At 37.0% G+C, this 21,952-nt stretch overlaps 1 protein-coding gene and 2 long non-coding RNA genes across 7 annotated transcripts in view; 1 reads left to right on the forward strand and 2 right to left on the reverse strand.

The window, feature by feature from the left end:
• Positions 1–748: 748 nt before the first annotated feature.
• The window catches only part of LOC111347645 (uncharacterized), a 27,152-nt gene continuing 5,948 nt past the window's right edge, over positions 749–21,952 (reverse strand). For 2 of the 5 annotated variants that reach the window (XM_088726003.1, XM_088726002.1), the window contains exons 2-10: positions 17,681–17,732; positions 9,289–9,918; positions 7,989–8,084; positions 6,564–6,647; positions 6,189–6,370; positions 5,241–5,664; positions 4,530–4,583; positions 4,123–4,187; positions 749–3,484 (exon numbers count right to left, since the gene is read on the reverse strand). In XM_088726003.1, coding sequence (XP_088582129.1) covers positions 3,284–3,484; positions 4,123–4,187; positions 4,530–4,583; positions 5,241–5,664; positions 6,189–6,370; positions 6,564–6,647; positions 7,989–8,084; positions 9,289–9,898 — 1,716 coding nt within the window. In that variant the 5' untranslated portion in view covers positions 9,899–9,918; positions 17,681–17,732 and the 3' untranslated portion in view covers positions 749–3,283. Of the gene's footprint in view, positions 3,485–4,122; positions 4,188–4,529; positions 4,584–5,240; positions 5,665–6,188; positions 6,371–6,563; positions 6,648–7,988; positions 8,085–9,288; positions 9,919–17,680; positions 17,733–18,105; positions 18,161–21,952 lie in introns of all 5 variants that reach the window. The other 3 variants (XM_088726005.1, XM_088726007.1, XM_088726004.1) reach the window with 2 other exon arrangements.
• LOC148729336 (uncharacterized) lies at positions 11,721–12,583 on the forward strand. The gene is made up of 2 exons (XR_015989068.1): positions 11,721–11,894; positions 12,221–12,583. It is a non-coding gene; the product is annotated as an uncharacterized LOC148729336 (long non-coding RNA).
• LOC148729337 (uncharacterized) lies at positions 12,372–14,724 on the reverse strand. The gene is made up of 2 exons (XR_015989066.1): positions 14,428–14,724; positions 12,372–13,208 (listed from the first exon to the last, which is right to left on the reverse strand). It is a non-coding gene; the product is annotated as an uncharacterized LOC148729337 (long non-coding RNA).

Genomic DNA, 21,952 nt, shown 5'->3' on the forward strand with positions numbered 1-21,952 from the left:
GCTTTTTTTGGACCGCTGCCGAGAAAAGGTGGGTGTGAAAAATGTGAACGTGCTACCTGGGTCGTAGTCTTACTACCGGCACGAGTAACTTAACAAGGCACAGTAGCCTCTGGAGAAGAAGTAGTATAAATATAAAGCTGTTGAACGTTGGCCTTTACAAACATTTCAGCGTAAGTTGTGGTTTTCCAGGTTTGACCCCTATGAAACTTCCTTAAATAAACAAATAATCAAACACTACACTTTTCTTTGTCGCACATCTGCAGCGATGTATAATGGGCTATGCCTTTTGCAGATCTTTCGCTCTTTTTTGTCCTAAAATGAGCTTTATCCCCCGAAGTACCATGAAACGTTCAATTATGATACATTAAGTTATGATCGGCGTTTTCTTGCACAGGAAAAACCAAACGGAATTTCTGATTCTGGCCCTTAATGGTCAGAATAATAACTAGGACTTTGTCTCTGACGAAGGAACGGCAATAAGCACACTTTTAACCTACGTGCAGGTCGTTGTTTGGTCTTGTCATGCAATGTTGGAGAGAGAGAGAGAGCGTTGCGTGACAAATTCAAATTGGGGCTGTGGAGGGGACTGTGGAGGGGACTGTGGAGGGGACTGCAGGAAGCGTTGTACCAATGCAGTTTATTTTTGCCAACAATTATTCAGACACCAGCATCAGTTATATAGTGTTCCATTTTTTCGAGTTCTTGGGTTCGGTAATATCGCGATAGAGTTATACTCAGGACGCAGAGCTCTAGTCATGCTCAAGTCTTTATTCAACTCAACTATATGTTACACGTTATTACATTCCAGATTAACAGGTCACATATGTACAGCATGTACACATACAGCTTAAGAATATTAATTAGCTAAGGTAAACGATTAACTAAAACACCACACAGTTCAACCTACGTATCCCAAAAATAACACCTGCATGCGTAGCATGCCTATGTTTTCAATAAAGCTACCTATTAAGTCTAAGTTTATGATAATTAGGAGCTCACAAAGGTTGAAGTCCCTCGGGAAAATTAGCCTACAAATCTGTGAACAGTTCCTTGACAGGGCAGATTGTTACAAATACTTAGGAATTGATATAAATGAAACCTTAACTTGGAGTGATCATGTTGTTTACATTTCAACCACAGTAAATCAACGACTTGGCATTCTCAGAGGGATCAAATATTTATTGCCAATGCACACCAGAGAACTTTACATCAAATCAATGATCTTGCTCCGCTTGAATTATAAACACATTGTGTTGGGAGACATACTCGACAAAACTCCAATAGCTGAAGTCCAGTTATTGCAAAACAAAACTGCTAAATCAATTCTTGATAAAGCTAACCCCTCCTCCGCAACAGAGGCAATTACCGAACCCGATTGGCTAGTTTTATATGAAAGGCAATGGCAACACCGTCTTTCTTTTGTATGTAAATGCCTGCAGGGGCTGATTGACTGGGAATTTAATTCAACGCACTTGAGGGATAACCACCCTTATAACACTAGGCACAAAGACAACTTTAAAATGCCCAAATCTCGGTGCCAGAGGGGGCACCAAAGAATAACTTATCAAGCGATACACGAATGGAATGCTCTTCCAATATCTACAAGGAACTTCAAAGCCTTGATTCATTTAAGAAGCTTATATAAACTATTTTATCTATTTAATATTTTGTCCACTCTATCTTAGGACTTCATAGTTATGATTTATTAGTTATTATTATTAGTTATTATTATTTATTAGTTATTATTTATTTATTAGTTATTAAGTATTTGTGTAGCTACCTCCCCTATGCAAATTAGTTGTAACTCTTGAACTCGCATTTGTTAATTTTATTTTCATTTGTACCCTTGATAATGGCGTCATGAAGTCGCCGAAACGTCGGGATTTTATATCGTTCGTTTTTACCTGTCCATGTCTTCATAGTTATTGTATGCTCTTTTAACTTCTAAAAAATTTTAAGCTTCTGCATATTTATAGATCTTACTCAGGACCAGCCTGAAAACCACCAAGTGTGAGGTTGCCTCCTGGCTAAAGATATTTGTTAATTTATCTAACCCTGGGTTAGCGCTAATCAGTACTGGAATCTAAATGCTAATAACTTATTCTGCTACGTATCACTAAGATACGTTTAAAATTAAAATTATATGTAATATGTACATGGTTAAATAGAAATAGACGGTCAGACGTAATAGGGGCTCCTAATTAAAGCGGACTGATTTTGGTTAATTTCTAGTTCTATTAGCTTCAGTGAAGTTTTGTTGAAAATGCGCCGTTTTACCATGCTCCACAAATATGGTAAGTGTACGCCTCAACTCATAATTAAACTTGATCTTAAAAATTTTTAAAGTTAGGAATATTTAACAACTATTCACCGAGGTGGAGGTGGTTAGTGGTGGATATTTACCGAGTCGCGAAGCGGCAAGGTAAATATCCACCGCTAACCACCGACACTGAAGTGAATAGTTGTTTTAGTATATACTAAAACAGTGAGATAATATACACCACCGTCGTTAATCTGAGTGATTTCTTCCCTTGTCACGGATGCAAACCGGAACGCCATTTTTTCCCGAGTTGTTCGGAGGTAAATAGCAAAGGATATTCGGAGTTTGACTAGCCAATCAGAGCGCGCCTTCAACGCTATCCACTGTTTTAATATTTACGAATTACCTATATTTTGGGGCGTTTTCAGTACTAAAAAAACATATTCTGCTCACGTTTGTTGAAAATGAGATGGTAGATGGCCAACTTGGCACTACGGACCTTGTTGGACATCTTTCATCTCATACAATACAATATTCTTACGAAGGTGACGCAGCAGGGCTTTGAAAGAGGGAAGCGAAGTTCCAGGCAAATACATTCTATACCTTGCACTTCTAGATCAGTTCTTCTATTGAAAGGTAAGTGCAATGGGACGTAAACTAATAATCCGCCTCCTTTATTCGCGGCACGGTTTAAATAAATGATATAGTAGTCCACTTGGAGAGAGGCATCAGACCAAGATCCATTTATAAATGTTTCAGATTTTCCAAGGATTAGGTTCGGTTTTCCATTCCTGCGACTAGAGGAGGTCGAAAGTAACACCTTGATTTCGTCCAATTTATTAGTCAACGAGCAAACTTTATAATGACAGAAGTTTAGAGCTTTGTAAGGTAGTTCCAGCGATGCATGAAGAACGTTGGTAGAGAAGTCAGATTGCAATCCAACGAACACGAGCAGAGTTTCTCCACTTGAAAACTGGAAGCTCTCCAGCAGTCCAGAGTTTCAGAAGAGATTCTTATTAACAATTATTCTTTAGGTATACCGACAATCGGTTTTAGATGTCGAAGGAAAGAAACTGTTTCATCCGGTAGCCGCAATGGGGAGGGACCCTTCACTTTTCTGTATTTTTCTCCAAATCCTTGCTCCTTCCATAACGGTTCCAAAAATTTCCTTTTAGGTGCAGGTTCAATCCATATTCGAAACTTCGGATGTGAGAGTTCCTCTTTCTGTGAATCAGAAACAAACCTTGAGAACCATATACCGTGAACTACCGTGGTCTTTGTTGGCAGACCCACGGAGAGTTTTCGACTTTCTTCGCGATTATTTGAGTAAGCAGGGTATCTAATTTACAGTAACTCTGTTTTAAGTACCCTGTAATCGCTAAAAAATTGTCCAGTTCAAGGAGGATCTTGCCGTATTTACAGCCCTTAATCATTAGGGTTCTTTTTAAAAAAAATATTTCGTTATGTTTAAGAAAAAGTAAAAGTGATTAACCAGCCTAGGTCGCTCCATATTGAGAGAAACTGTGCCCTCTGTCTTGGGGGTTTTCCCAATTCGGACCTCCCGGCTGGTGAATAGCATACACTTGAAATATTTTCGGAGTGTTTCGTTTTAGCTACTTTCAACTTTTTTCCGGACATTTTCTCTCATTTTGCGATCCCTTATGCTTAATTCTATTCTAAATTACCATGTGACTTCAGTACAAAACTATTAGTCTTTTCAAACGAATTTTATTTTTCTCTATAGCATACTTCTCGAATTTTATTTTTTCTCTGTAGCATACTTCTCCTTAACTCGATATGAACTGACAATTTGTCAAGATTCCATGCTAACGCAGCTTCTTTTAATTAACAGTAAATTTCACCTCAATGCTTGCTGGGTCGCTGCGGTCCTCCCGAGCCTTTCTGGGTGAACTCTTATATTCTTTTTCTGCGTAGATAAAAATAGAGCAAGTACCCAGATTTTTCCTCGAAGCAGCATTCAATAACAATAACAGTACGAACTAAAGATAAATCAACTGGATCAAGTTGCATCAGCTGTTACTTCGTTATTTATTGAACCTTTTTGGTTTTCTCCCTACAAATAATGCATAACAAGAATTCCATTTTATGTTTTGTGACAGATTTATTTGACTGTACACATTCAGGTAAGGGAGAGGGAACCGGCGAAACATTTCATTGTATTAAAAAAAAAAAAAAAAAAAAAAAAAAAAACAGTCTCTGAAAGGTTCCACATTAAAAGAACAATGGCTAAAATGGCTTAATAGCTTACCTTCTAAAGTCATGTTGTAAAACATCCTCAATGAAAATATATCCTCCTCGAGATCTAAAAGAGGCATGGACGTTATATTGCCACTAAATCTTAATGAAGACCAGTCTTCGTAATAATAAGAATACAAAGATTTGTGCCTAGCCGAAGAAAATTCATACCTACCCAGGAAAGGGGAAGCAGCTAACCTACTGAGGTATTATCAAACCCCTCTAAATGAATAACGAACTTTAAAGCGGTCGTTCCTCAATCGAAACCTACACTTAACTTAAGTTTGAGATCTTCTTTGACAAATAAATTATTTGACAAAACTCTACAAGGACTTTGACTAGCTTACTTTACGGTGCTTCATGGGATTATAATTGCATGCCTACGACACTTTTTCGTAATCAGAAACATAAGGAAGGAACACTTGACTACGTCTTTTTCACCTTGTACGTCTACACTGTCCTTGCTGCTTCTTGCCTACATGGTCATATATTACTGTACAAAACAGAAATTTTCTAGTAATAACGAAAACAGAATTATTGAATACCAGCAATTGGACCAATTGGAGAATACATTTAAGCCTGCCTGGTATTTACCAACTAAGAACGTGATTCACCGAAGCATTTGCTTCTCGAGCGTTCTATGTATCCTCCCCTCTGCGTGGTGAACGACTGAAAAAAAAATTACACTAAGACGTAAGACTGATCTTGCCCACTAAGAATTTACCCGAAATTCGTTCTTCAATTGAGGAATTGTCTTTGGAAGCGTCTCTGTCATCCTCCAGTACTTTGTGAAGGTCTGTTTCTCCGCTCTCAATTTCACTCAATTCTTCAATCCATCGCCTCAAAGCAAATGCAGCAGCCACCTTGACCTGTTCATAATCATATGGGCCTGATACAAACTTAATCTGTTCGTTTTCATTCAAGAATCGCCAGTGGCTGGCAGCTTTCAGCTCAGCCTGAAAATTGTATTCTTCTGGAGTAACTGGGGAGTTGTCCTTTAAGTACATTGAGACAGCGCGAGCAAGGAAATTGACGTTCATAATGGGTACTCCTCTCTTGCAAATCGGCATTTTGGATGGCTTCCATGGCAATGACTTCAACAACGTCTCATTCAACGAGCTTGCAATGTTTCTTATATCTTGAGTCTCCTACATGAGGAAAGAAAACCAGCAAATCTTGGTGAGCAAATTTCAAACTGTAACATTTTCAATTTCTTGTAATCGTCGTGCGCCAAATAGAATACGCTACAATGTGCCTTATTAGAAGCATACAAATTTAGCTGCTTCGAATTTTATAGGTCTCTTTAACAAGTTATCGCGTGACAAAAATTCTGATCAATTTAATCAAATTTCTTAGACCTAATTTGATACTGATTGACATGAATAACGAGAAATAAAGCACTAAATTGATTCCGAATCTTGTCCCTTGAAGATTTTCAGAGTTCTCAAGCCAAGTAGAGTTTTCTAGATGCGGTCAAACGGCTCTCTAATAGAGGACAATGGAGGAACCCCTTGCGAGGACTCATCAAAAAATAATTCCTCGCGCTTAGGTTGATTGCAAGAGCAAGGCCAGGCGACAACCTGATAGAGCATCCGCTTGGAAACTGAATTGACCAATCAAACGATGTGTTAAAATTAGTTAGGCCATTACAGTGTAACTAAAAACAGCTTACTTTCAGTTTGACGACAACAACGTCCTCTAAACTTGGATGTGGTTCTACCATCAGAGTGTCTGGAAAAAGAGCGACGAATGTTTTCCAAAGGCGAACTTCAACGACTGGATTAGCTCTGTTACTAGGTCTATGCTGTTCTTGATCAAGTGGATAATACAAGGCCGGATTTCGTAACAGCCAAACTGCAAGTGAGTAAAAGATTCAACCGAAACAACATGAACTTCCTCGTATAAGCTAAGTGTAGAAACACCATAATCACAGCTTCTTACTTTACCTCTAACATAATTTTTATTAAAGATATACCACTACACAGAGCAAGTGATGGGTGCATGGAAATCACAGTACTGAAAACTATCGATTTGTATTTTAGCTTACCTTCATTATCATTTATCACCTCAAATGACGGGCCTTTGTCCGTCCCAGCCCTGTACAAAGTTTGTGCCCAAGGAAGTTCAGTGCCTTTCCACAAATGAAAATAACACATTCTTAGCCTTTTACATGAGTAACAAGTAGTGATTTGTGCGCACGCAGATTGGCCAGTTGGAAAGTGAAAAAAGAGCAGCATTCACCTCCGTGCAGCTGAGGAGACAAAGTCGCGCATCAAGAAGCTAATTTCCGACCAGTTTTAAGTTTATTGAGGCAAACAAACTTATCCTTTGGTATCTGAGTGGTATTTACTAAAACAGGTGTTCACTCAGTGTCGGTGAAAGTAGTAATTATTTACTTCGCCGCTTCGCAACTCGGTAAATATCTACCACTGTTCACCTTCACTGCGGTAAATAATTGTTGAGGTTACATTTAGTGCTAAGAATAAACGGGAATGATAAAGGCAAGCACTAGGCGCATAGACATTACGTTACTTGCTACAAATCATTTTTCGAGCAAGTTCTTTGGACTGAAATATAGAATACAATTAGTCACATTTAATCATATAATACAACAGCACTGGAAACTTAGCAACCTGTAAGATAATAAACAAAAGCTTATTTACTGACGCATGCACAGAAGTTGCTTTGATTTTGAAAATTTTCAAATTTTGTCTTCAGTGTCGCCTCTTAGCTTATGATGATAATGCCCTGTTTGACCAAATATCACTCAAAAGGGGCTCATTGGGAAAAGCCATTCTTGTTGTCTTTTTAACCCGTTTGCAGTCAGCCTTTAAGCCTGACACAGCTCAGCCAGTGTGCTAGAACCTGATGGCTGGAGGACTGCTGAGTGACAAAAGCCATAGGCTTGGAAGGGGTTACAAATACGAAGGTCTCAACTTGAAGGAGCTAAATTCTGTGAAAAGGAATTAGTCATACACACGGCATTCCTACTAGTGAGGTGTAAGGATGGACGAGTCACCTTACCCAGTCGGGTGGTGGTTTAAATAATTAAAGTTCAAGTGAATTGGAACGTTGCTTAGTTGTAAAATGTGTTATGTGTAAACCTCCAAAATAAAAAATAACAATCAAATGACATGGTTTTAGCTCAAAGGGAAAGTCTGAGCAAGTCTTCAAAATTTTCAGCCCTGAATCAGTTGACTCAAAGCCACACAACTACAGCTGCTGTAGATACTTTAAGATTCACTTGTGTGTTTTTTCTTTTTTTTTTTTTTTTTTTAAGATTAAACTAGGTTGTTCTGTCTTAACGGAACTGGGCTATTGGGCTGGCAAGTGAAGTCTTGGGCCACCAAACATGATTAGTTGACCAGCAGGTTTTGCCAAAACTTCTTATACCCAAGATCTGTGAATGGGCAGAGCACAAATAATCATCCAACTATAGGCAGACCAAGCGTAATTGTATAGAAGCATCTACCTTTTGTTTCCTGTGAGCTTGCAGAGGATTCCAGTGTAGGTTCTTTTGGGTGTCCACTTTTATGAGGAACAACAGCATCTTTCTCAATATCCCAACCTGAATGATGGAAATTACATGTACGGAGTTTTACTTTTTTATAGTAGTTGCAAAATGCCTTCTAAAAAACCATTTATGAAAGGAACTACGAATGAAGAAAGGTACTCGTGTGACTTTCTTTTAGTAACTTTCCTCATTGCCTAGAATTACAATTGTAATTTGAAACCATAACCTCGTATGGTTACTTGTCATTAGAATTTGGTTTCAGAATAACAATTATTCAGAAAGAGTGAAAATTAATTGGAAAAGTGGTGTACCTTCCTGCTCACTTGGTGAAAAAGATCAACAAATATTTGCAATGGCTATAAGTTTGAAGACTTCCACAACCAACTTATACACATTTCAAATTACCTGTGTTGATGCATTTACTGTAGTTCACATATAGCAGGTAATTAAATTCTGAAAGGTGGTTTCTGAACTTGCATTTACAACTTCAAATGAAATTAAGACTAGTTGATTGTTCAATTCTTCCCTTCAGATGCTTCACATTTCCTTGTAAACTAGTTACAAGAACCAAGTCTTGGATCAGGGAAACTCCTACCAAAGAAGTCTGAGTATTCTCATTACCTGTTTACTGAATTATGAATGAATATTGCAGGGAGAGGTTACATGTTAATTAATCACTTCTGGAAGTTAAAGTGTAAAGGTTCAAAGCATGGTCAAAGTAAGTAGAGCTTTTAATAATTCATACACTTTAAACAAAAGGCTAAATTCACAGTTGCCCAATTTGCTTGACTTAATGCTGTGACCAGTTTCCAATGTAGCCATTGTTCAAGGGTGTAGTTTTTTTTCAAAGACAGTTAAATTCAAATTAATGTTTCTTAACTCACTGATAATGATAAATTTAAATTTTGCATTTTTAATTATCGTGTAAATGAGGAAAAGGGTTTAATTTCCTTTCTTCTTTTTCAGATGTGTTGATTAACAGTTGCACTGGTCTTGTTATCTCCTTGTTCCAAAAATCCCTCAATTATTGAAGCACTAATTTCAACTAATTTCATCTGTAGTGGCTTTATTGATTGTTTTACCATCAGTCACCACATTTAATTAAGACAGTGTTTACTTCAGTATATATTTAACATGTACACGTTTTAACAAGTACTCAGGAGCTTCTTGGTGTTACATGTATAAGTAAAGTATTGTATTGTTTTGTAGTTAACAGTAGTAAGAAGCATCTGCCCTTTGTTGAAAAAATCCCACCTACCTTCAAAAGAAGAAAGTTCCTGAATGATGTGCCTTCTCATGTCATCAGTGAGCCTTAAACTTTCTACCAAGGTATTAATTTTTGAGAAACAGACTGAGAACATCTTTTGAGTCCAGTCATTCAAATTGTAACGTGCCCATTTGTTCCAGACAGTTTTCCTGACACTTTCTGCTGAAGACTGCACTGAAATAGACTTCTGTGAGTTAAATACTGCTCCAAGCTTGGGGTGTGTCAGCAGCAGAAGAGGGGCACTTACCCCAAATGACTCATCAAAAGCTGAAAAGTGTGACTGGTGATCTGGCAGGTACAGCTTGACTAAGTCTATTGGATGGTTGACATGATAATCATAATCTTTATTTTTTCCAGGATTTGACTTGTTCTGGTTGATGTTCTCAAATTTCAGGTGACGAAAGTTTGTGTCATTCTTGACATCAACATAGGTTAGGGTCTTGAGAGTGCAGGGAGTGGCCTGACAACTCAAGTACTTGTCCAAGTATTTATAATGTTCCTCCATTTCTTGCTTGACAACTCTTCGTAAAACTGGTGCTAGCACTTTGTTCAATGCTATCCCAAGCACCAGCCATCTCTTTTCCTCAACAGGCAAGGCCATGATAGGTTACCAAGTTTTTTCTACAATATTGTTCAAAGTGGATTGTCATAAATAAATTTAAGCTACAACTGACTGTGACAGAAATCCTACTGATTCACACTCAAAATTACAGTATTTTCTAAAGAAGGAAATAGAAACATTTTTGCCTCCATTCAAGACCTCCTGCAGGGTTGAGGTAGGAGACATTAATTTCCCACACACGAGATTACTGTGTGATGGATGTCCTTCCCTGGGGTGGGATGGGTGGGTTTATTGGGCCTGCAGTAATTACCGCAAGCTGTTGTGGTGTCCCTGCCGGTTGGTGAAGCTAAATAAATCTAAATCTAAATCTCCCACATAAAACAAAATACATCTACTAACAACACTGAGCTGAGGATGGCAAGAAACCTTGTGAACATATCTTAAAGAAAGTTCTGTGTAAAATCTGACAATTTTTTTACATATTTCCTCGTATATTGCTGGAACTGTTATCTTTGTAGATTTTGAGATTTTTAAGCCTGTTTCTTTCCATTCAAATATAGTCGTTTGTGTGTCTTCTTTATTTCCTAGTTCTACCGAGCTGTATTTTGATCAAGAAAGGAGCAAAAAGGAAAAACCACCTTGATGATTTTGCATGACAACATATGCTATTTTGAATTAAGTTGATAATGTCAAGTACTCAGGCAAAAATTTTAGCCTTTGTACTACCCAAGTTATTTGACAGAAGACAATAACATGGCTTTTGGGAGAAAAGCAAACCTAGAAAGGGATGCGGGGAAAATGGATATAATTCAAATTTTAAGGCATAAATTAACTGTCTAAATGATTAAGGAGTGACCTGACTGAGTGAGGGTGAGTAAGGGAGTGACTGAGTGAGTAAATTTTCTTTCCATGTCATACCAAACGGTAAAAAGTAGGATTTCATTACTTGGGCTTTCCGAAAGAAACGCCCAAGGTATAAATTCGGCTTTGTTTTGTTTTTATTTTTTTAATTTTTTGCATTCAGTCACAAAACGCATGCGTAGAATGTAAGCACATATGTAGAATGAACCCAAGAGTGCATGAGCAAGGATGCAAATGGCTGCCTTTGTGGACAATTCCTTGCTTGATGTACCCAAAAGAAATTCGATGGCTATTACACCCAATGTATATACAAGTCACACACCGTTCGCGGTAGAACCACACTAAAACTTGTAAGCGATTTGGGAACGGGTCCTTCCACGAACTTTACGAGAGATCCTTAACAAATGAACCTTTTATCGAGAAATATCAAGCAAAACCTGCTATATCAAACGAGTTATGTTATATTATGTTTACATGTAAACACAACTGTGTATTTAGAAGTGATCGAGAACTATCTGTTGTGCGGGAGGTTGAGGGTTCGAGCCCCGGCCGGACCAACACTCAAGGTCAAGAATGTGCTACCTTTCTATAACATCAAGAAATGGTTAGATATTCTAGTCTTCTTGGATAGGGACAAATAAATGGAGGTCCAGTCTCCTGCAGGGTTAGGGGTAGGAGATGTTAATTTCCCATGCAGGAGGTTACTGTGTGATGGATGTCCTCCCCTGGGGTGGGATGGGTGGGTTTGTTGGAGCTTAAACCTCGTAGGGGACCCATGTCCTATTGTTTCTTCTCCAGTACTTGGTACAAAACATTATATAAATAAATAAATAAAATAATAAATAAATAAACCCAGTAAAATACCAGAAGCTACTCTGAAAGTCTCAGAAGAAAGGACAGAAAACTGAAGGAATTTGTTTATGTGGGTATTTGTCCAAGCATACCGAAGTCCTCTTGGCTATGTCGTTATGTGAACGTTAGAAGAGTTACAAAGAATAGAGAGCTTTAGATTCGAGTACGAGAACGAGTACGAGTACGAGTTTACTAGCGTGCTCACATTGCGCATGCGTAGCTCTGCGTGACACTGTCACGGAAGCGGGAAACTCGTCGTCCGCCGCTCGTCGACAACGAGATTTTGACCAGAAGTCGTCCTCTAGAGAACGAGTTTCGAAAGGTGAGTATTTTGTATTTTAAACTTACCCTAGTCTTTTTCTAAGTCAGCAAAAGCAAACTTAAAGCCCTATACAGAGGTTTTATCGAATTGAATGTTATTACAAACCCTGATTTCATTCATATTTGATACTTTTTGGTCGACCTATTTTCACGAAATTCTGAGGTCTACACACGTAAACAACATATCGCCAGTCGAATAAATTTAAATTGAAAAATGAGAGCCTTAAAAAGCACTTTCACCCTTTGAATTTTAACCATACATGAGGGATATAAACAGTGAATTGTTGTGATGTGGTTGACACTTTCCCGACTTTCTTATATTCGTAGCGATAGCGAAACGAGAACTTTTTATTTGGAAAGGAAACACGAAACTATGCTTCTCAGAGAAGTACTGGTTGAAGAGCCTCACAAGTACTGACCAGATTCAAAAGAGAGAGGTATATCTTGGACGAAAATCGCCGAACACTATAATAAAACCTTGAACACTGAAACATTTTATTAGCTTCTCATTAATTATTGTCATATTAATACCATTATATTTATGAAATGAAAACTAAGGAAGAGTTTGTATGGTAAAATATCTGAATACATTATTTTTACATCTTTTTAGTTGTATCATATAAATGTACTGTATTATTATTACAAAGTCAGTTCAGCTGTTTTGAAATTAAAAATTATACATATTTACAATTTTGATTTTCTCAAGTAAATTAATTTAGATTTGAAAATTCTCCATAAAGGAAAAAAAATTGATGGCCATGGATCCACATCCCATATTCATCAATTACTCCTTTCATTGCTAACTATACATAGAAATTTACAAGCAGAAAATATAATTACAATTATAATTTGGTTCACTTCTTCTCTTTTATCTTCTCATCACTTTGCCAAATTGCATTGCTTAAATGTAGCCATAGTTGGTACTAACTATGATGTAGCAAATCAAGAACTTTAAACCTGAAAATAATCATCTAATGTAGGAGGTTGAACATCAAAATAGGTGCTTGTAGTTGATCCATAAAAGCAGATACGTGCATTCCGAAGCAGAGCACCCACTGAATTCATTACACCTACTGGACTTAATCCAATCTTTAAGTTTTTCTTAAAATCTAGGAAAGCGAAGTATGTTACTATGTTGCTAAACACCCACTCCACAGCTTCCCTGACTTTACTTCATCCTTCAAGATGAATCTGAGTGGATAGGCGAGGTCGCCATATATACACAGTGGTTGTCCACTGGTATCAAATGAATGCTGCTGAAGGTTATGAAGGAGGCCAAACATTCTTAACATACCAGCATCATGCCTTTTACCCTCTGAAATGAAAATTTATAGAGTAAACATACTTGGATTTATATCAGTAGCTAGTGTTATAACACTCTTGTAGCTGCAGGTAACTGTTGAGTTACAAACTGTGATTTAAATTTTTTTTTGATTTTCCAAGTTAATTGGTTAATAGCCATTTTGATTTAGTAGGGGCTGGGTTATAGATATTTGTGTAAGGATTCAAGGGTAGGCTACATTTAATGAAGCTCTTACCAAGGGGCTGACTACCGAAAATGTTTCCTGATAGCTTTGATCTTTCCAGCCCACTCCTCTAGGTGTAGATACCGTAGATCCTCAAATCAATTAGCGCCCAGGGAGCTTAATTCAAATTTATGAGAAAATGCGCTTATTTAATTTTTCCCAAATGGTGGCCTGACATGACCATTTTTTTAATACATCATCTAAACATAAACAAAATTAACTATTTATTGACGTAGAAAACTGATCCTAGAGTTTAACTCACCATTAGTGCAATGTACAAATCTAATACTACACGATGAAAACCATGCATCCTTTGCTTTCTCACTACTCATCCACAAAATGAGGGGAGGGGAGGGGGCACTTATTTGAGGGGGGTACTTATTTTAAATTTTTGGTCGATAGGAGGGGAACTTATACGAAGGGGGTGCTTATTCGAGGATTTACGGTCGTGACACTTCAATTCAGTTTCAAATTTGGGGGCTTAAATAAGGGGAGGCATTACAGCAGAACGATGCAAATAAGCGTATTAGCTTACCAACTGGTCCATACAAATTGGCTATTAAACCATTTGGCGCAACAAATGATTGAAACTTTAGGGCATGTACCCTTTTGTGCCCACTGGGTACACGCTGGTTCTCTCCTGGGCGACAAATTGGGCGAACCTGTCAGGTCTACAAACCCCTAGCAATTCTCAAGAGCTGTTCCCTTTCCATGGACAGCAAGAGCAAAGTCTTCCAGATGTTGGCTACTCAGCCAGGGTTGATCGAGATCTCTGAGCAAGTATCCATGGTTCGTGTAAGTAAAGCTGATCACCTCGTTGAAGATTAAGCTCAGCTCGGGCACTGAACAAAGCGAGGAATCATATCCGAGAGACGACATGGGTAAGAAGAAAGTTTCAATAAAATCAACGGCCCTTTCGTTCCTGAACATACCGTGCCATGGGCACAAGTAAACATTTCTGGAATTGCTAATGCCCGAAGAAGGAGAGGCAATCCTGTGATGACAAACCTGAGCTCGGCTGCAAACTCTTCAGGAGAAATGGCGTCAAAAACATCGTCAATCCTTTCATACTGCTTGTAAGGATGTTGCCTCCCATCGTTGTGATTTCATAAATCGCAAAGGAGGTAAACGGATGCTAATAGGATAGTTTTTTTGGCTAAACATGGCGAGATTGTTACAGTAAAACCCTCGCACTCGGATCGATACATTTGTTTAGAATCTAAAGTTACAATTTTCGTCAGCACGAGTACGAGTACGAGATACTAGTGCCAGATCTCGCGCGGTTAAAACTCGTACTCGTACTCGTTCTCGCACTCGAATCTAAAGCTCTCTAATATTTGTAAGCATAGTACGAAGGGGGCAAGATTAAATAAAGTTACAAAATATGATAAGAAGTATTTGTTGAATTGTTCAGTGAGGTATATCAGAGGATAATGAAATTGAAGTATAGAGCAAGGTGGTATTTAACAATGTTTTCTTGTTATAGACCATTGTGTCTTTTTGAGAGTCAGACACATGCATCAAACTATGTAGATTTCAACTGAGTTCAGATGTTGAGAAAAATCCAGGTCCCACTCCAATGTACATTGACCCTAGCAAAACAATAATGGCAACATATAGCCAAGCTAATGAATTGGTATTTGGACAAAATTCAGGACAACAATGTGTTGTAATGAGTTTATACTCTTTGATATACAACAGCAAACAAGGAATCAATTCTGCTAACGATCTAGTGTCGATAATGAGTATTGGAAATCAGTTGTATTCAAGTTTGTCTCAGTTAACCAGACAATCATTTTCAATGCAGACAGAATTCCCCACAATTTTAAATGTGTTGAAGACTGAGGAGACTTTCAATCACTTTTATCCAAAAATTTCAACAATTTTGTCTTCTTGACAATAGGATGTACTGCAGTTGCTATCTATTGTAAAGGTAAGTGGGCTTGAAAATATTTGATTCTCATGCAAGGGATATTTATTGTAGAAGCTATCCTCAAGGTACATGTGTGCTGCTTGAAATATCATCACTGAATAGCTTAGTACATTATTTTCAGAGTATACATAACAAAGATATATTTGAGTCGAAAGGGGTTAAAATTAACAAAGTTCAAAATAGTACCCTTTTTCAAAGTCATGCCTGAGAAACCAGAAAGTTCAGAGTGAGTTGTGCTGTGGCTCTCTATTCTCTCAGCTACTCCGTAATAAAATCATGTAGTTATTGGAATTCAAACACCTTATCTAATGTTATTCAGTATGGCAAAAGATTATATGAAAATTCATCTTTAAACAAGTATTTAACATCAGATGATTTGCCAAAACCTGTTGATGTTTGTGGAACTGAAGTTTAGATCTTAAAAGTGATTATAGTGAAGGAATATTATATGATTCAGTCAACAGCAAATCAATTCTTGAAAATCTTGTTTGAAATAATAGTGAATGCACAGGGTTTTTGATGTGGTTTTCAGTTTTTTGTATTACATGTATATTTAAACCCACAAAAAGATCAAAATATGTGTATTCCCTCTTGGTATTTAAAATGAAAGTCAAATGCCTCTAATTGAATATACTAAAACTGTAAATAGCACTGCTTCTCTTGTTGCAGCCATCAACAATATTCAATATTCAGTGATTTTTCTATTAAAATCAATATGAACTACTGAACAGTAACATTGCTTGAATCCACTGATTTCTGATAACTCCCTCAGGGTGATCATTTGACAACAAACTATGACTCAGGACCAATAATAGATGAAAAATTCCCTTCTCCTTCCAGTCAAAGGCAAATACATTACCTACTCAAGGTGTGTAAAAGTCTTGAAAGTCTTTGAAGGTGCTTGAATTTAAAAATAAAAATTCAAGGTCTTGATAGTTCTTGAATTTGAGGACTAGGGCTTGATTTTTGCAATGCTTTTTCTTAAGCAATTTTCAAGTTGAACATTACAGTACTTTCATGGAAAAGCTGAAAAATAATATTCAATAATTTCAAAATTGCTTATGCAAACCTTTCCAAAAGTGGTCCTTCAAATTTCTAAAACTTGGCCTTCAAAAAAACTAAATTTTTTTTTAATCGTTTCTGGGATTTTCCGAGGTCATTGAAGAGTCCTTGAATTTCAACCTTTGGAATCTGTAGTAACCTACTCCTAATATATGGTAATATATTATTTTGATTATTATCTATTACCATAACAACATTCATTACACTCCAGCAAACAAAAATAAACGCAAGTAGACTTATTCATGACCGGCAGTGACGAAATTGCGTGACGACAGTAACAATGGCAATATGGCAGTCCTTAAGGATAACTCCAGATGTGCGATATCAGGGTTCGTACACTTTTGACCTGTTAAAATTCCATGACTTTCCATGACTTTTTCCATGACCTTTTGAAAGATTCCATGACCTGTTTGCAAACATTCTCACAATGTGTGCTTCTGTTTATTTCTAATGAAATTAAATCTGATTTTTAGACTCGTCAGTTAACTTTTCAACTTTGGGTCTTATTGCCTTTCACTCATAGAGAGCATATTGATTTTCCATGACTTTCCATGACCCACACCTAAATTTCATGACTTCCCAGGCCTGGAAAATGAAATTTGGAAATTCCATGACTTTCCAGGTTTTCCATGCCCTGTAAGAACCCTGGATATTGAAAGCCCGAGTTCACGCAGCTATTCATCTAGTTTGCATTATACTTTTCACTAATGAGGATTGCCGATGTTCAACTAAGAACCATCACTGACATAGCAAAAAACTTTTGCAACATTAGCAGCCACAACTCCATATCAAATATGCCTTTATACGTTCAAATTACAATATCAGCTGCATGGATCCCAGTGAATGTCATTTGGCATGGATTAGCAGAGTGGAAATTAAGAAAAAAATGGTCGATTGATCTTTGCCAACCTAAAAGCTGCATCAGTATATACCTGCAAGTATTAAAAATTTCCCTTTTCTATAACATATGATTAAAAAGTAACTAATTGAAATTCTGCATCCACATTAAAGAGGAGGAGCAATTTCTAGGCTGAAGTAAAACTATACAATATGAAGTACTTTAATTTGCACTTGATCTAATTAACTTTTAATTCAACACACACTGTCACAGAAAATTATACAGTTGCCCACAAGAAAATGTTAGCTGCATTGGCACAAGTATTGGTCACAATCTCAAGTCCTGATTTAGTAATCCCAGTAAGTTTCTTCCTTCAACTCTAACTTGGCTCATTTCATTGTTGCTTTTCTCTAACAAAATTTACTTACTGTGCCTTCCTCTTGCCTTTTCCTCCACTGCTTGACCTTTTAGATTACCAACCTTTAGTTTTTAAAAAATCTTTGTCAGTGCAATCAACATTTCTCTCAGGAGTTGCATTCACATTGGATTACATTTCATGAAGCCTTCCACCAGAGAATTCAGGGCTTGTGGTCTTTGTTTCAGGACCCAAAAGGACCTCTCTATGACACTTATTGTTTTACAAGTGTAACTTTTTCATTTTGTTTTGTTTTACATGTATTCCTGTTTTAGTTTCACTCTAGTGCCAGCTATTCTATCAACTAGACTGGAGTTATCGTAATTGGTGTAAGGGTATAGCCTTTGTCACCTAGTATCCAGGATTGACCTATATCACTTTGCATTACCACATTTGTAACTATCACCTTAACATTATGCAGTGGTTAAATGTACCTACATGGTTCTTGTAATTGCAATATATTTCTTGTAAAAATGATGCGGTGATCCCAGACCTGAGTACCAGAAATGATTCCACAAGCAGGTCTGAGTAAAGGTTGGCACACATGAAGGGAATAGTCTCTAAAACTAGTCCCTAGTCATGCCTCTACTGTGAAACTAACATCAAATGAAAGCCAAGATGTAGCACTGAATTGCCAACTGAGCAAAAGGGAATCGGAAGTTATGTGAAGTCTTTCAATAATGGAACGTTAAACGAAATAAAACACGTTCATATCACGAAAATCATGATCAGTTTACAAATAGCGAAGCAAGAGTGATTTTCACTATGTGATTTTCATCGTTGTGAATGAAATCGTATGAAACTTACAGAAGTCGAAGTATTTTTCGAAATTATTATCAGCTCGCACAAATACAACGGCTGCATTCGTTAACTCATTCGATCAGTGTCGTTGTCAGGAAGAAGTGCTTATCCCTAAAAGCTCTCTCTCTGAATTATAAAAAACTGTGTCCTGCAGAGCACAGAAATCGAGAAGTAATGCCAAACACAAGAGCGAGTGCTTCATCATGGGTTTCAATCAATTGCAGATGGCGATGAACATGCCTACTCAAATGACACTTTGGTGGATTTCTTAAAATTACTGTTATTTTTGAAAATATTTGTATGGACAGTTTTTCCCGGCCAAACATGACCAATTTCATCAATTTGGTCTCTAAGTAGATTATTAGCACTACTAATTAGTTATTCTATATCTCTCAGCATCAGCCTAGCTATTTGGGACACCGCGGAAATACGTTTTTTAGGGCACGATACAGTATTTTACTGGTCAGCGGACACCTCAACGAAACCATGAAATGCTGATAACTTTTACAACATTTTTCGCCGTGAGTCAAACCGACAGCGTAAAAAGTCAAAACTTAGAAAGAATACTGTAAACTTAGCTTTGAAACTCAGCTCATCTTTTGGATAGTTCTTAAGCTCAATTATATAATTTGCCAAAGCCGAACTGAAGTTGCACACGATGTGAAATTGTCGTTTTTCGCTGGCAGCTCCGTAGCATCTAAGTTTTGTTTATAAAAGAGCTTATGCACCAAGGCTAAAAATGAGACGATTTTTGAATGGTTGATGCGGCGATCCGAGGACGCTGCAATTTAAGGTTTGTAAAGTAGTGGCTTGAACCCTATAAATTGGCCTGTCAATGGCATTTCAGTCAGATTCGCCGAAAAGAACACAAAACATGCCTGTGTAGCACGCCCACCCTATCCCCATTAGTTACTGTATGTATCATAATTGGCCAAAAAACCTGACTGTAACATGCATAGGTCTGAAGCCCCCAAAAGTAGAAAGACTGGGTCAACTAGAGGAAGAATAAACCGAGATATGCTTTAAGTACAAAATGTCCATTATAATGATAATAAAGAAGTTTTCACTTTCCACCTTACTTTGCAATTTTTTTTTCTGAGAAGCTGTAATTTTATTTCTGAGTAATAGTTTTACTTTCCCAACAAGTAGTTCTCATAACAATTATGAATGATTTGTAGTGTCTTTTTTTTAAGCTGCTTTTCCCTCACTAATCATTTTATTTTATTTATTTTTGCTTTTTCTTTTCTTTCTTTATTAACTTAATGCCACCTGCAACATAAAATGTACTTAGCTAACAGAATACTTCTGCTTTATTTAGCTCCCTGATTCACAAAGTAACATTACCATCTTGGTACTACTAGAGAACAAATTTTTAAGAAACAAAACTACTACATAAGATAAAATAATCATTACAATATAATTCAATCAATGTGAATAAAGTACTGTATTGTCTTTTCTCATACTGCAACAGCCTTGAATGAATCACCTATCTTCTAAACTTGATTTCTTATATTCAGAAGCTGCCTGAGTTATAAACAAAGAACTCTTGTTGGGTGTTTATGGAGGTGTAAAGAACATAATGATTATGATGATTAATCTTCCAAATTAGAAATGTGAGAGGGAAATTATCAGAAGTATTTTCTGAAGTCGAACAAATGAAGTTAAAAAATGTTCAGGCGAAAATTGATAAGATTAAGTCAGCTGTCAATTCCCAGTTAACAGTAAGTCATGAGGAGTAACCAAAAGCTTGTCCTGTGTACTGCTCTGTCTATCCAGTCAAATAAAAATCAGGGATGGGATATCCCAAAACATGAACAATGATAGCACCATACAGATGTGCTTTTCCCAACTTATTACAGGGAAGGGAAGCAACTAGTTGTAGTCAATAAGAAATTCTCAACTAGTTTCAGCAATACACATATATTTTGCCACCTTGAAAAAAAATGGTTACAAGTCAAATAGGAATGTTTCAAAATGATGTTCTCAGTGTGGGGATATGATGTAATATTACTGATGGGGATCATAATTATCCTTATAGTGCTTCAGAGCTTGTGATGTAGATGATTCCTTAAGCACATGGAAACTATGTAAAGCTATGCAAAGCTAATCTAAAAAAAATGAATTGAAGAAGAAGAGTAGTTGATTATTTGCATAATATAAATTAATACAATGCACATGCAAGATAGTGGAATATACTTCAGGTAAACATACATGTGCCTGTTAAAGTTTCCAATGACTGAGTTATAAAAATATAATAATAATAATAATAATAATAATAATAATAATAATCATAATCATAATGAAAAAGTGGGTTTCTTTGAAAATGCTTTTGTGTAAAACAAATAGAGCTGTTTGGGAAATTAAAGTAGCAGTTGTAGTAACAGGTACAAGCAAACGTACCAAAGATAAGTAATGGAGATGTGCAATCGATTAACATCAATAAAGACTCAATTCAAGTTAAATTGTAAATGAACCAATCATGTTGGACGGTCTCAAATACAAACAAATCACAATTTCTTCGATTTCCACTCCTTTTGTAAACATCACCATTATATGAGCTTAAGTCAGGCGTTATTCTGTTCATGAGAGATAACTTGTTGATAAAACTGCAAGTACATGAAATGAACAAATGTTTTCATATTTTAATTTGGATATATCAACAAAGTTGAAATGGTAAATTGGCAACCGTAACGATTACAAAAGCTGACGTTTCGAGCGTTACGGACACCCGTTCTTAAAGGCACAGAAAATCAGAAAGGTGGAATGGCGAAAAATCAGTCTAGAAAAGTAAAATTCTCAACCAAGCGAATAATTTCCAACATGAAAAGGCACCGCACGTTGGCACAAAGTGAGTGTGAATATTTTCACAACTCAATAATTACGTGTTCGCTTCATGCTACTAACACTTAAAAAATCCAACCAGTCTTCAGGCTCGCTAGAAAATTATCTTACAGAACTCATCACTTGCTTTGTCTGGATAACTATCGCTGTTTTTGACAACAGTCCATTTTACAGTTGTGTGCTTGGTTACCAAGCCTTTGAATGGGAGTGAGGCTGAGGGTGACCTTGTTATGATACAAACCTTGCTGTCTTTCAAATGTAAATCACTTTGTTATCATGCTAACTAGATACAGGTCTCTATCATGACGAGGTCACCTTCAGCCTCACTCCAAATCAAAGGCTTGGCAACTAAGTACACAACTGTAAAATGGCCTATTCTGAAGGCGAGGGCGACTGACGAACCACGATCGCACTTCGTAACGACGGCCAGCTAAAGTCAACAAACAGCACAAAACTCCAAACAAAATGACTCCCCTGTACCGCTATTTGTTAAGACGTGGTTTTGGTATTAAAACCCATTCAAAGGATCTACCATAATAAACAAGAAGTATCATGGATATTTTCCGACTTAAAACCATGGAAAAGGCCGATGTTTTCATCGAACTCAGTCCACAAACACATGCAATCACTTGACAGCCTAAAT

Source organism: Stylophora pistillata, chromosome 6 (genome assembly GCF_964205215.1).
Source record: "Stylophora pistillata chromosome 6, jaStyPist1.2, whole genome shotgun sequence".
NCBI classification, from domain to species: domain Eukaryota; kingdom Metazoa; phylum Cnidaria; class Anthozoa; order Scleractinia; family Pocilloporidae; genus Stylophora; species Stylophora pistillata.